General features: G+C 31.2%; 2 protein-coding genes across 8 annotated transcripts; both read right to left on the bottom strand.

The window, feature by feature from the left end:
* LOC104904714 (hypothetical protein) lies at positions 1 to 3359 on the bottom strand. 4 transcript variants are annotated; one of them, XM_048636491.2, is made up of 5 exons: positions 3136 to 3356; positions 2839 to 2952; positions 1541 to 1772; positions 1325 to 1408; positions 1 to 261 (listed from the first exon to the last, which is right to left on the bottom strand). In XM_048636491.2, the coding sequence occupies exons 1-5, from the start codon at positions 3181 to 3183 to the stop codon at positions 188 to 190; spliced, it is 552 nt and encodes a 183-aa protein (XP_048492448.1). In that variant the 5' UTR covers positions 3184 to 3356; the 3' UTR covers positions 1 to 187. The 4 variants fall into 4 exon arrangements, with proteins under 4 accessions (XP_048492448.1, XP_010691375.1, XP_048492450.1 ...); XM_010693073.4 differs by having other exon boundaries at positions 1325 to 1441; positions 3136 to 3347; XM_048636493.1 differs by lacking the exon at positions 1 to 261 and adding an exon at positions 797 to 1219 and having other exon boundaries at positions 3136 to 3359.
* A 2497-nt stretch (positions 3360 to 5856) lies between these two features.
* LOC104904713 (transcription factor bHLH68) lies at positions 5857 to 14045 on the bottom strand. Of its 4 annotated transcripts, none has more exons than XM_010693072.4 (9): positions 13299 to 14042; positions 12737 to 13151; positions 12560 to 12634; positions 12189 to 12254; positions 11564 to 11629; positions 11262 to 11324; positions 9695 to 9739; positions 9327 to 9374; positions 5857 to 6204 (listed from the first exon to the last, which is right to left on the bottom strand). In XM_010693072.4, the coding sequence occupies exons 1-9, from the start codon at positions 13577 to 13579 to the stop codon at positions 6076 to 6078; spliced, it is 1188 nt and encodes a 395-aa protein (XP_010691374.2). In that variant the 5' UTR covers positions 13580 to 14042; the 3' UTR covers positions 5857 to 6075. The 4 variants fall into 4 exon arrangements, with proteins under 4 accessions (XP_010691374.2, XP_048492158.1, XP_048492156.1 ...); XM_048636201.2 differs by having other exon boundaries at positions 13295 to 13486; XM_048636199.2 differs by lacking the exon at positions 11262 to 11324 and having other exon boundaries at positions 13299 to 14044.
* Positions 14046 to 14987: the final 942 nt, after the last annotated feature.

Below are 14987 nucleotides of genomic sequence, written 5' to 3'. Positions count from 1 at the left end.
TAGTAGAGACTAATAGAAATGTATAAACCAATGCTTCCAAAGATTCGATTGTGGTTTACAATTATAGCTTCCATACCTGTTTACTTGAGGTTATTTTCCCGATAATGATAAAAAGGGCGGTAATTAAAATCAAGATTGCTATTACAAATGCAGAAAATTATAAACTTGCTTAAGCCCCAAAGTTTCATCAACAATTTGCATTGCACCATTCCTCTAAGGTTGGCGTGGCTACCCCAATATTTTCCATGTCAAAGATGTTGGCTGGTTGAAGAGTAAAATTTCATGTTAATCTCAAGCTATAGTTAGCACAAAAAATCAACAAAAATAAGAAAAGACTCAAAAGGGTAAGCTTTGGAGCTGAATTGCCTTGCAGGTTGCGACTCAAGGATACGTCAAAATTACATGAAGATTATTGAGGAATAAATGCTAAATATAAGGTATATGCAAATTTATTAAGTCACTCCAAATTTAACAAAGAGTTACGAACGGTAGCTACAAGTTACCTCATAATCCGTTTACAAAAACACTAGCCTTAACAGCTACCATACACCGTGTGCAAGAACTATTCTAAGGGACATCAAGGTCTTGACAGATCAAGAATTATTCCTTTCATAGGAAAAATAGTACATAATGCATGACCAGCAAAAGCTTAAAAATCATGCAAATTTAAGGGCAAAGATACTATTGGCGTAAAGCAGCTAAAGTAATAGACAATTTTGGCATATGGATATTCGAGTTTACCTTGCCGTAACCTAAACCATGATTATTTGCAAAGATACTATTGGCGTAAAGAAGCTAAAGTAATAGACAATCATCTCATAACATGACAAGATAGACTATAACATTGAAGATCTTACAACTCATATTGTAGGTGTTATAGTAGGAGTGTAGGACAGAAGGTCACTTAGTTATCAAGAGAATGTTGTATTCTCCATGCAAGAAATATGCTAAATTAACACTGAAATTCATGACCAAAAGAGGAATATCAAGTAGGAAAAACAGCAAGTTTGTCATAGCTCATATTCGAGCAACCAAATTTTCAAGGTAACAGAACAAGACATAGCTTCTTTTTTCCTGTCCCGAAGTTAGTGAGAGCAGATCTATTTTCTCAGAGAAAGTTTGGGTATATATGAGCATATGATTATGACACATGCTTCCCTCATATCTGGTTCGCCTTCTCCATAACCACATTGTTAGCAATAATAGAGAATTGCCAGACCTAGAAGAAATTTCACACAAACAAATGGCACACAAACATACATGACACACAATATCAAGCTGCTCATGGTATTGAACAACAAAATTTGCAATTTAGTTCTCTTACCATCATGAACTTCTGGTGTTTTAGCTGCTGTGGCATCAACAATGACAGAGACTGAAGGGTAATTCAATGCTACTGCGTCAAAAACTGTTTGTCTGATGCAATTAGGAGTTTGAATTCCTGAATATGGAGATTGATGGTCAAAAGCTTCAAAACTTTATGTTCTACAAAGAAAATTTGTTTAAAATCTAAATTAGCTCATCAGGTTCATTCACTTACCAACAATGACCAAGCTATCAATTCCAGCACCTAACAGAGTTGAATGAAGGTGTGTAGCAAAGAATGCACTGAAGCGTGTCTTAACCAACTTATAATCCCCTTCATGTATCTCAAGTCCTTCAACAAGTTCAGCACCTTCATGCCCCTTTACAGTAGGTCCTCCCTTCTCGCTATACAAGTGCCTTCTGAAGAGTTCAACATCTCTCCCTAATTTGTCATGCTCCCGAACAACCTGCAAACAAATGGATTCTCGTGTCACATACCAAAATTTCTTAGTAGGGCACATTCAACTCAATCTTCGATAATGATAAAGCACTCAATCAAGGAGGGGTTGACACTTGACACTAGCATAATACTGCAATCCTTTATCACAAAGCGTAAAGGATGAAGAGCATTCATTGCCTTCAATTCTTCAAACTATAACTAATTGTGTCTGTCATGTCAATGAAAGGCTTATGCATGGGCAGCTGATCAATAAAAATGTTCTTCTATAGCTCTACAAAAACCAATAAAAACCACTCCATGCTTTATCATAATTTTATTAGGAGTTCTTTTTTCAATATACAATGGAACCTGTAATATAGAGGCATATCATATTATCATTCTAATCATCACAAGTCACAACTCATCAACAAACACCAACTCGTAGCTAACCCACATGACCTATGCGTGTAAATTAAATTAAAAAATAATGCTTATAGACTGTTCAGAGATACCCAATGCATCATAACAATCTTTCAACAAAAGCTTGACTGTCGCTGAATCAAACGAATAAAATACTAATCTATGGTGCTCCATCTGTTTTAGAACTTCAAAAGAAACCCAAATAAGGAGCTGTGCTCAGAATACCATATCAACCTCTAAACATCATTTGTTTTTTTTTCTCTTGGAATAACATTCAAAGCAGTAATCATCACTTCTTTGAAGATATACATATAGGATACGACTTACTCCCTAAGTTTCAAAATATTCTTCCTGTTTGGTACACAGTGAGTCAAATTCAACAAGATCTGACCTGAGTATGTTTATTCTAATACATTAATGAGAATTCAATGTCAAAGTTTTGGCTCAAAAATTAATAAATATAACATTCCAAACAGGATGAACACAAAGAAACATAATTCAATTAACAAAACCACCTCAATAACAATATCAAAATTCTCAAGTAAAATTTCATTTTCTTTACCCCTTAATTGCTACTTTCTCTAAGACTCTAACAATAGCAAATCATCTACAATTAGTAAACTCAGCAAAATTGTCAAAAAAATACAGTACAGAAACAAAAAGTTGATTAATACCCAAACTACAAGCATGCCTCGTTCTCTAGCAACTTCAACAGCTTTAATAACATTAGGGATAATAGCTGCACCACCATCTACCAGCAGCGGCCCATCAGGCAAGATGAAATCTTTCTGCAAATTAAATCAAACCCAAGTCATAAAATAAGCAAATTTTCGTTTTGGTATGAGAATTTAAAGCTGTTCATTCATTTAATATCAAAAATTCAATACCCATTTTTGCATATAAGAAAGAACTTAACTTGAATTTAATCAAAGAAGTAAAAAGATTGGAAATTGGTGGAAGAATTAACTTACTTGCATGTCTATGACAAAAAGAGCTGTCTTCTTCCACTTATCAGTCATTCTCGCAGCACAATGTTTCTGCTATTTTTTTTTCTTTCTCTCGAGCAATTTCACAAACAGATAGTGGGCAATAAGACAACAAAGTAGTTAGCAAAGACGAAATCGCATATGATTAACTGATTAGCTCACGAATAGTTGTTTACAAGGCCGTCACCGCATGAAAAATGCCAGTGTACTCGTGTCCCAACTCTATCCGCTATGTTTTTTCGACATATTTTTGCTTATCTGATTTTATTTGAACTTATTAATTTTATTAATCTTTATCAAATCTAATGTTAATTTATCTAAATTTATGAGACTTTATGTTATAAATGCCTTCAATCTTATTTTTGTTGACCTAAACTTACTAGATCTTCTTAGTACTTATTAGAACTTATCTTAATTACTTGACCTTAGTTTTTCTTACAAGTATTGAAGATAAGTTGAACGGATTAAGGCATTTTGGGTCTATAATGAACAATTATGCTATATTTTCTTTACCTGTAATAAGGTGATTCGTCTGAATTAGTCAATTTATTAAGATTTAGTCTGGTTTACTCCGAATCTTTTCGGTCTGGTTGATTGTGTGAACTTTTACTTAAATTTTAACTGTATTTTCAAGCTAATTTATAAGGTAGATTATATTCAAACAGGATTTTATAGGAATCGTATAATCTTGTATTTTTTACTTATAGTTTTTCATTATTAATATTTAATTTGCTTTTCAATGATCTCGTCAAATATTATTTGGTTTATTAATTAAGACTTTAGGGTCCGTTTGGTTGGAAATATTTTAGACTTGGAAACGGATTGAGGTAACACACTCCCTTATTTTATGTTTGGTTGGGTTATCCATTTTTTTCACTCCCTTACTAGCCCAATTTTGATTCCCCCATCTTGAAACCCTCCTCACACCATAGGAAACAAAAAGTAAGGGAGTCATTAGACCAATGATTCCATTCCTACATCAAAACAAACAAGTGTCTAAAGTAACACATTCCATTTCCATTCCATCCTTTTATCCTATTCCATTCCCTTTCCATTCCTTATTTTGAACCAAACGACCCCTTAGTATATATAAGCGTGAAACTATGGGATCAAATCTTATACAATGCATCTACTATTTTTTTCCGTATATGAATCAAGTTTAGTATGACCTAAGGGAGAGGGCCACGCACGTGGGCACTGTTCCTTAGTTAAGAACACTTTTTAATATATCGTTATAGATTTTTATAATTTTCCTAATACAAAATTGAAGATATTTGATATTCAATAAATGAAAATAAGAAGGTTTATTATAAACTAGTCTAATTTAATTTGATTTTTGAGAAGCATTACAATAAGTTCATGGAATAAGGTTGATAAAACCAGCCTAAGGAAAAAGTATTTCAAATAAACGTCAATGTGCCATTGTTATTTTTACACTCTCCGATCCCTTTATAGAGAATATTTATAGTACACCTGGGTGTACCATGCTCATGGTACACCCAAGACTATTTTCTCCAAATGAGCAAAATGAGCGAATGAACAAATGAGCAAAATGAACAAATGAGCAAATGACCAAACATTTCTACTCTTTTGAGAAAATGAGCAAACACTTATATTACAAAATGAACAAAATAAGCAAATGAGTAAATGAGCAAAATGCCCATATGAGCAAATTTGGTGTCAAATGAGCACCTGAAGTTCTAATTTATTACAAAAATACCCCTGGGTGTACCATGCTCATGGTACACCCGGGTGTACCATGAGTGAACTCCCCTTTATACTCTTCTACTTCTCCTTTAGGTTTCTAAAAACTACTTGTCAACATAACTATTTGTACGCTCTCCTTTTATTAGTATCTCGATTTTATCAAACGAACCATTAGGGTAATTTGTAACTTTTGGCTACTAGAAAAAAAATAAATACTCGAATTTTATGCCTAAGGTCACCCTCTTCAATTATAAAATACAGATATATATATGCGCGTGATATATGCATAAGAAATTAACTAAATAAAACATATAAAAAAACTAAGACTACTTCTAGTCTTCTATAACATTTCATAAATTACGTAATGTAAAATATTGTTTTATGTATCTTTTTTCAGTGAGGTATATCAGTTACTTAGCCAAAATATCATGTTATTGTACTATTTCCAATCAATTATATTTTCTATTTTCAGTATGTGTTAAGACTTTACCAACTAAGTTAGATGACATCCACATTAACTATTTCTTGTAACACTAAATATAGATTTACCATCTCTTCTAGTTATAGCACATCTAGAAACTAGTAGAGAATGTGGGAATACTAATCTAAGATAAGTTCGATCGTAATGGACTCACTATCAAGGCCACTAAATGAATTGTGCACATAAAATATCGAGAGATAGTGATGTGAAAAGCTTTATATGCTAGGTTTTATGGAATCTTAAGACCATATACATAGGCAAAAATTATTAAAAGAGACGGTTTAATTTTAATATAAAAGTAGACTTAGTTACTAAATGAGCTAAACTAGTTATCGAAAGAAATTAAACTAGTTACTATTGGGCTAATACTCTTTTTAATATTGGGCTTACCATTACTTAATTTTAATTTAAAAGTAGGCGGTCTCTTACAAGATCAGACAAACTCATAAGTTAAGGAGAAGATTAATATATAAAACATTTCATAATTAACTAGTCATGGTATTTTATATTTTATATAAATATAATATGGACTATATGGTACAAGTACAACCATGCACTTTTCTAAGGCTGGAATGCATAGCATCAAGAGCAATCAACCTTCCAATTAGATTTAAGCAGAGTGAGTGCTCATGATGATATATCATTCCACAAATTAAAATGCTATACATAATTTAAAGCATATAGTTTTGATATTACTTTATATAAGTAATAACTAATTACGTAGAATTTATAAGTGGTTAAAATCCTCCAAGTGATTGTGCCCAATAATCTGCTCCATTGTCACTTCCAACAAGCTGTGTGCAAGATATGGGAACCAAGCATAACCCTCTACTTTTCAAGTCCTTTAATGCGCCTTTTATGTTATCCTAATGACATATCAAACAATTAAAACAATCATATTAGGAATAATAATATAAGATAATATATCAACTTATCTTCACTACTAGAAAAAGTTCAAAGTTAAGAGCGATAATATATCAACTTTATTCTGAGTTGTAATGAATTGTACATATTAGGATTATGAGATTATATTTTATAGTCCGTGTTCAAGTAATAAGGCCCCATTCTTTTGAGCGGAAAGAATCTGAAGTGAAGTGAATTGAATTGAATTAAACTCTAGAGAGAAAATGAAGAAACTGAAATGAACTAAATCGAAATGAAAATAAGTCCAAAAAAACAGGACCTACAAGTATAACATTTGTACCAAAAACGCGGAGCGTAATCTATACAAATATATTAAAAGGTGTGCATAAACAAGAAACTGTGCCACATGGCGCTCTCCCTAGAGAGTTTTAGTTCATGTAATTCATGTACGTATAAAAAAATTTAGAAATTGCTTAGTATAGGGTTTGATCTCAAGACCTCAAGTACATATACTAAAGTCTTGACTACTAGACTAAGTTGTATTTAGTGTTATTATCATAAAGTATTACATTAATAAATGAAATTTTTTCTTACCCGGGACATAGCTCGGACATAATAACTAATACTATATTATATTGTGTAGCTCTCAATTAGTATTAGGTATCATTTGATTTTTATATGTGTAAATTTGTGACTCTACGTAAATTAAAGATGTGATATTATCTCGTTATTTATTTCAACATTGGTGTAATAGTATATTTATAAGACTATAAGGCAATTGTGTACAAAAGCTGATTTTTTATTTACTGTATCTGATTTGGGTGATGTGGGGTGACTAAACCCTATAATATAATAAGAGGTTATTGTATAAAAGTATTTGTGAAAAAATTGACACAAAATCTTTACACTTATATAGTGCTCCACTACGGAAACAGACTATATATGTGTTAACTGCTCCACCTCTAACTGATGCTGAAAATACACTAATGTTTGTACACCCAAAGTTGGAATGTGGAACTAGAAAGTGATAAAATTGTAACGACAAGGATAGCCATTTCATGTATGTATGTAAGCTACCCCCTATACTATAAGATAATAATTGTATCTTCTAAGGTATATGAAAGAAGGCATAGGAGTATCAATCCAAGATTAACAAGCCAACTAAACCAACCAGAGGTCAAACGCCAACAATCGAATGCCAAATAATTCTATATTTTTTGTGTATGGACAAATAATATGATAAAATAATTTGGGTACTGTATATAGTTATACGTGTCACTTCGCAAAATATCACAAAAAGCTACCCAACATTCAAATGTTAAATTGTTTGTGATTCACTCCCGAGTTTCTTTTGGATAAAAAGGGTAGAATAAAATTAGTTGCAACATTTATTTATTTTTATGGTCAAAATTCATTAATTTGCATTGAACCTTAATTTTTCAATAATATATAACAAAGGGTTATTAAGTGGAGTCTTGTCATTGTTTGTTATAATGTATACTTTTATAAAAAATATATCTTACAAAGAATTTAGGACTACAAAGATAAAGAAAATTACCTTAATAACAGTGAAAAAGCAAATATTGTAATAACTGAACCGGGACCGGTAGGATTATTTTATGACTAGTCTTTTGTGCACGCGATGCGTGCGATGATATTTTTAGGCCTAACTATTATTAAGTAGTAAACAAACTGAAAATGCAAGTTAATATTTAAGTTCACCTCCATTCTATGAATAAGGTTCTTTGAAAAACATTCGAAATAGTATTTAAAAACACTTTAATAGATAAGTATAAGTAATGAAATTGCATTTCTTACTATCAAAATCTTATGTTTTTCTCATATTTGTGTTTATAGGTAATTTCTGTAAGTATGTAATTGTGAATGGTTATTGAGAACAATGATTTGTAAGTGAATTTTGTGAATGTTTTTGTATGTATTGACGTCCTAGTATATGTTCTAGTTTGTAAGTTAATTTTTAGTTTTTGTAAAGTTTCCTGATCATTTGAGTGATTTTTACAAGGTGATTTTCTCAATTCTATGAGTGATTTGTAAAGTTTCCTCATATAAGTGATTTCTGAGTGATTGTTGAAAATTAATTTCAAGTGGCTTTGTTTGAACCCCCATTTTGGTATTGATATTCCTTTTGTAATATAGAAAAGGAAGGAGGGCAAAATAGTCAGTTCAAAAAAGGACACCATAGCTCCCCCCTTCCCTTATGTAATAGAGATTATGCATCATACCTTAGAGTTATGCAATGGCCTAATGAATCACATTTTTCGCAAATGCTACACATACACTGAGTGTATGGGACCACACATATACTAGGTGTGTATTACTATTAAAATTTATATCTTGTGTATGTGTTATTACTAAAATATTACTAAAAATATTACAAACTTAAAATGTTTCGACAGATTATTTTGTTTTAATGATTTATTCTTTATCTTTGTTTAGAAAATATGTTTTATGAAAATTTCTTTGTTTAGATTTGTATGAATCCTCTGTTTAAAATTAAAAAAAAGAATTTTAATTTTTTGTTCCAGATTATTCATATATTAGTTTCATCTTATTCATCTTCACCATTTTTCTACTATTGATTTCTACTAAATTTTCCTATCGTTTTCAAGTATTTAATTTATCTAAAATAATAATGTTATATTTTCATCCCTGTCATATAATAAAATTCAATTTGAAATATAATATTACAATCGTTCAGTTCAATAGTAACACATATATTCGGTATATGTGTGACTCACATACACCGAGTGTATGTGTATCATGTCTCCACATTTTTTAAGCATTACAAGTATTTGGGATTAGGAACAATAATGAGTAGAAAGATGGGTAGAATGTCGGAAAGTAAAGTCAATACAATTTATATAAAAATCAAAGGTGAAATGATCATGATGTTGAAGAAGCAAAAGTATGAGTGCTCAAGTGGGTAAATTACTTCAATAATGATGATGATGGCGACCAAGACATTAATGATAATATCAATGATTATATGTTAGTAATGAATGAACCATCATCATACATTCAAACCACAAGAAAAAAGCAACTTAACAGTGATATTATAAGAAGAAAAAGATAAAGAAATTTCATTTACATCAAAATATAGTACCTCTAGGTTTGCAGCTCCTCTTCTTTTTAGACAAGAATCATTTAAAAGCTACAAAAGAGTGAAGAAAAACAAATTTTAGTATTAATATTAAAATAATAAATTTCAACTCCCCTTTTTTTTATATTCCAAAATTAGGCAAAAGATGTCTGTTTTATTTTTATTTTTATTTTTGTAATTCAAAAGGTAACCCTAAAAGCTGAGGACATTGTTCTTTAAGTACATCCCTTTTGTAAATAGAATAGTTCCTTTCAGATGCCTTTCAAAAACTAAATATTATCAACAATATATTTTATGTAATGAATAATTTAATAATGTTTATACCATATGATTATACATACTGGCACAATGAAACATAATATAATTAATACCTGTCCTGGATCATCAGGAAATAGACAATTCCTTTCTCCATGAACCTTTTCATAATATTGGAAAAGAAAAATATTTAGTCCTCTTACTTGGATAATTAAAAAATGTATGTGCTTTGATACATTTATTTATAGAACAAAAAAAAAACATTGTTCATGTAATGTTGTAGTAACAACTAGTATATGTGCATATATGCAAACTCAAAACTGATCTTAATACATATATGTAGTACTTCCTGAATAAATAATGGAAGAGTTAGTCTTGCATGGACCTAGTCCACAATAATATTATTGTAGACCAAAGCCACTTATTTAACCTAATGATCCTTTTTCTTGGTATAGTAACCTTCTCAAAATTTTAAGTTATATTATACGGTGAATATCTACCATAGTGACTGTTTTTTTTTTAAATATAGTCATTCTTTTTTACATTAGTTTATCATGATAAAATTTTCACTTTGTAACATAGTAACCTTTTCTTTCACATAGTCAACCTTTACAATCTATATCTACTCATCTTTTATATTTATTTTGTTTATAAAGTGAACTTTTCTTTCATAAATCACATAAATTAACATTAGGTCCACACTAATTTAGTGTAGACCAAGTCCATATAAGTTTTTTACCTAATGTAAAGAATCACATTCTTTGTACCTACTCAAAAAAGCAAATGTAAAGAATAAAAATCATCATGCCCTAGTAATTAGGAGTATCATAACCTAAAGATGAACAAAGAGATTATTTAAGGTTCGATCTTTACCTGAGTTTTTTTTTTTCCTCTTTTCATCCATTTAGTGATTTTACAACAGTATACTATTTGCTGATCAATTAGACAATTATGTTATGTCACTTATGAGCTGATATACAAGTGAATCTTATTTAAGTGCTGCGTATTTCCATTAGGGTAATTTAACTAGGATCTTTGACAGACCGTGAGGGATAGCTCATCAGTTGGTTAGAGCTCCCTCCTGGTTCCAGGAAATCCTGGGATCGATTCTCATCCCCGCCCTTATGGGTCTCTAAACACCAAAAAAAAAAACTAGGATCTTTAACATTCCTTTGTGTCTAAGTTAAAAGCATACAAGTCCTTCTCATATGCAACTGTTCATAATCCATTGAAGATCAAATTGGTTTACTGCTAGAAGAATGATCAAAAAAATTTATTGCTAGAAGAATGACAAAAAAGATTTACTGCTAGACAATGCCATTTTACATAATTAACAGTTTTGTTGAAACCCCATGTATGTTGTGTACATGTAAGTTGTCCCACATTGGAAAAAGATGAGAGAGAAAGTACTACAATATAAGCTAGATGAGCTACTCCTACTATTGCCAATTGGTTTTATTATGGAGCGAGCCTCCTTTAAGCTTCTCCTCCTCCGAACTGGGTTGTCCAGTCCCATTTTCAATCATATCAAATTTATCAAGTTTCGTACAAGACATAGATATCATTAGCTAGACTTTCAACAATATATTTTGTTTTCCATTTCGAAATCCGAATATGCTACAAGCCTATAACAATACATATGAATGCACAGTTTAAAAAGTTTTTAGGAGAAACATTGCTTACAAAATGTTGGTTGTTGTTCTTAGCTGATGTATTATTATTTCCCAAGTAAGGAGAACTAAGGGCCTGCAAGAATAAAACATGAAAATGAAATAAAAGAAGTTTTGAATAAAAAGAATGTTTAGAAAGCAAGACTACAGCTCAATGTGGGTCTTTAAAAAGTACTGCTTGCAATTGCATGCTTCACTCATATTTTAGTTCTTTAAAGGCAGAAATATATTCATGCACACATGTATACAAAAAAAATGTAGGTGTTTTTGTGAGTTTGTGCAAAAGATAGTACGATATAAAGAATTAAACATCACCTCAATTTGACCTTGAAGGAATCTGATATACCCAATTGCTTCTAGCAACACTGAGGCTGTGTCAGTCTGCAAAAAGAGATTAAACCACACACCACAAAAGACCCATTATTTCTCTTTTTCAGTTCCTCTTTTTTTGTACAGAATAATTGTAATGTAAGTGAAAGAAAACTCAAAGAAAGGTAGTGATCATATGTCTGCAGATTGCATAGTACTTAGTTATATGTATAACATAGAGTAATAAAGTTTTTATAACTAAATGTGCTCAGTTTATGGGCTTAATTATAATTATGGCAAGAAGTAAACAAAGCTATTCACTCCGTTGGTTTCAAATTGCAACATTTTGTCTACCAACGCACAACTTTAAGTATAAATCCGTACATATTTATCTCTTAGTGAAATTGTGAAAATAAATATTGAGAGAAATTCAAGAGTACGTCACATACTAAACATTGTTTTAATATATATATCGATCTAAAAGACGGTGTACATATAAATAATGTAAAAGTCAAAGTGCTGGAATTAAAAAAAAAACTAATGAATGTGTTTTATGATTATATAACTCAAGTTTACTCTTATGAACTAAGATTATACTATATGCTAGGTAGAATGAGTGAGGTGGTCTTACCTTTCCAAATGGAGAAACCAGCTGGTGTAGGGATGTTATTCTATCTCCTAATTTCTCCTTCCTCACCTATATTACCATCATAATAGAAGATCAATAATGCTTTAATTAATTACTTTTTATGAAAGGTGAAAACAAGGATATATATAATATAAAATCAACTCACACCCAAAGAAGAAATTAACAATAATAATAATAAAAAATAATCATAATAATAATAATAATTATTATTTAGTGTTTACAATACAGACCTATGATTAGTAAAAGTCCATTCTATCCTTTACATATAATGTTACTCTAATAATAATCTTATGTGTGAAAATGAAAAAGTGATGAGAGAGTTCAGTTTAGAAGGGTGTGAAATTGTTATTTACCTTGAGAGGTGGAGTGGAGGAAGATTGGAGCCTAGGCTTCTTAGGTGGTACACCTCCAGTAGCTGTGCTATTACACTGGAAACAACAACATCATCATCATCATCAAAAGTTGACACAATTTTCAAAAATAACATCAAAAAAAAAAAAGTAGCTAGAACAGCATATATATGTATATACCTCAGAATTAGTAGTATGGTCTGCATGTTGATGACTTTGATCAGCTAATAGTGACCTTTTATTGGTGGAAAAGTCCAACATATTATTATTATTATTGTTATTATTACTACTTAAGCTGGTAATACAAGATTTAGGGGATAATGAAGCTGGCATGATCTGATGAGTCCAAGCTGCTGATGATGTTGCTACTCCTCTACTACTAATTCCTACTGATACATCTTGTTGATCTTCATGAAACTGATGATTTCCATATAATTGCAAATTGATGTTGTTGTTGTTGTTGTTGTTGTTATTGTTACTTTGATTACTCAATTCTTGCTTTACATCAACTTGCACACCACCATTCATGCCTCTTGTTGCTTCATATTGATCACTTGGACTAAACCTATCCTCTTGTTCACTACCCAATCCTCCCCTACACATACAAAAAAAGGTATGAAATTAAAGTGATTAAGCCTTAAAAATCAACAATTTACTAATACACACATATATGCAATAGAAATGGTACTATGATACTAATGAGTAATGATGAATAATTAGCACTAGTGATTAGCTTACTTACAAAAGGAGTTGGCTCCATGAATGAGGAAAGTCTTGAGCATGCGGTTCGGCCGAATTTATGAAAGGAAGTAATGAAGAAGAAGATGAAGAAGAAGAAGATCCACCATGTAGAAATTGAAGAGGCAATAGGGAATTAGAAGGGTGTGTTTGGGACATGAGAAAATTATTAGTAGGAACAACTTCTCCTTCATGTTGTTGTTGTTGATGCTGATCATTTGTTGAAGTTGGTGACCTCAAATTACTATGCATGCTCCACCAATTATTAGGGTTTCCCTCCATCATAGTTTAATTTATTCCACCTTAACTTCTCTAAACAAAAACACAACAACAATTCAATTCTTCATATATATATCCCTAGCTCAAAAACCAACAATTATTATTACAAGAAGAAAAATTCCCTTTTTTCTTTCTTTCTTTGGATATACTCTCTAATTATATTCTCTCTTCCTAATTAATCTCCTAATTACTTTAGTTAGCTATCTAGGTTTCCTTGTTTTGAAGGTGTTTTGTAGAGGTAGTAGTAGTTTTGTTTCAAAATGTAGTTGAAGAATTCCATATTGTCATCTTAGGAGTAATACTATTAACTTATTAGAAAGAATAATTATTATTTTTCTTGGTGAGAAGGTTGGTTATTTGTGTTTGTGTGGGGCTAATGAGAGAAAGTTTTTGTATTCTTGCTTTCTCTCTCTATCTTTTTTTTAAGGGACTTTCTCACTCTATCTCCAACCTCTCCTTTTAATTAGTTTATCTATTTGCCTAAGTCTTTTTATTCTTACTTTTGCTTTATGGAAAAAAAAAAGTGGGGGCAAAATAAAGGTGGTGGTCTTTGCTTTAAGACAAAATACTAGTGGTGCTTTGGGACTACACTCTACTAATTTAATCTTGAGTTTGAGAATTGTGATTGATTAATTAATTGATTAACTATGCAAATTGTATTCATTTAGGTAATGATATATACTAGAATTAGGGTTACACAGTACACTTTGGGTAGAGAGCTTTCTCTTTCTATACCCTCAATAATTCAGTGAAAACGAACAAAAGTAGAGAATCCAAGTAATCCAACAACTTTGATGTTGATATATAAATCGTTTTTATGAAACATTTTTCCTAGGAATTATTCATGATACAGTCTTTGAGAAAGTTTTATAGTACTAGTGTGTGTGTGAAAGACAAAGTCACATAGTCGTTTATTACTCCTACTCTTCCATCAAAAGCCTATGTGTAGGCCAATAAAGATCTAAGAAGAGGTCCATAATTGAGATAAGTTTCTGCCATTTGATCAATTTGACGTACATATACTTCCTCCGTTCTTTTTTAATTACAACATTTTTCTTATCTGCAAGTTTCATATGAATTGCAATGTTTTTTTATTTGGTAATTTTTTTCTCTTTATCACATGACAAAGACTTTATATGTATCTCTTTATCCTCTTCACATAGGTTTCTTAAGATATGTGTCGAAGGGATACCCCCAATCGCCCCTTCCCCCCTTCTCCGATCCACCACAAACTAACCCACCGCCGCCCCAATGCAAGTAAATATTAATTCTCCGTTTGACATTGGTTCTAGTGATCATTCTGGTGATTTCATCACTCCTACGCACCTCAAACTTGACAATTATGATGATTGGGTCGCTGATATTCAGATGGCGCTAGAAGCTAGTCGAAAGTTTCGGATTTCTTGATGACACA

Source organism: Beta vulgaris, chromosome 9 (genome assembly GCF_026745355.1).
Source record: "Beta vulgaris subsp. vulgaris cultivar EL10 chromosome 9, EL10.2, whole genome shotgun sequence".
Classification (NCBI taxonomy): Eukaryota; Viridiplantae; Streptophyta; class Magnoliopsida; order Caryophyllales; family Amaranthaceae; genus Beta; species Beta vulgaris.
The sequence above is the reverse complement of the archived record's forward strand: the minus strand, read 5'-3'. Positions and strand labels throughout refer to the sequence as shown.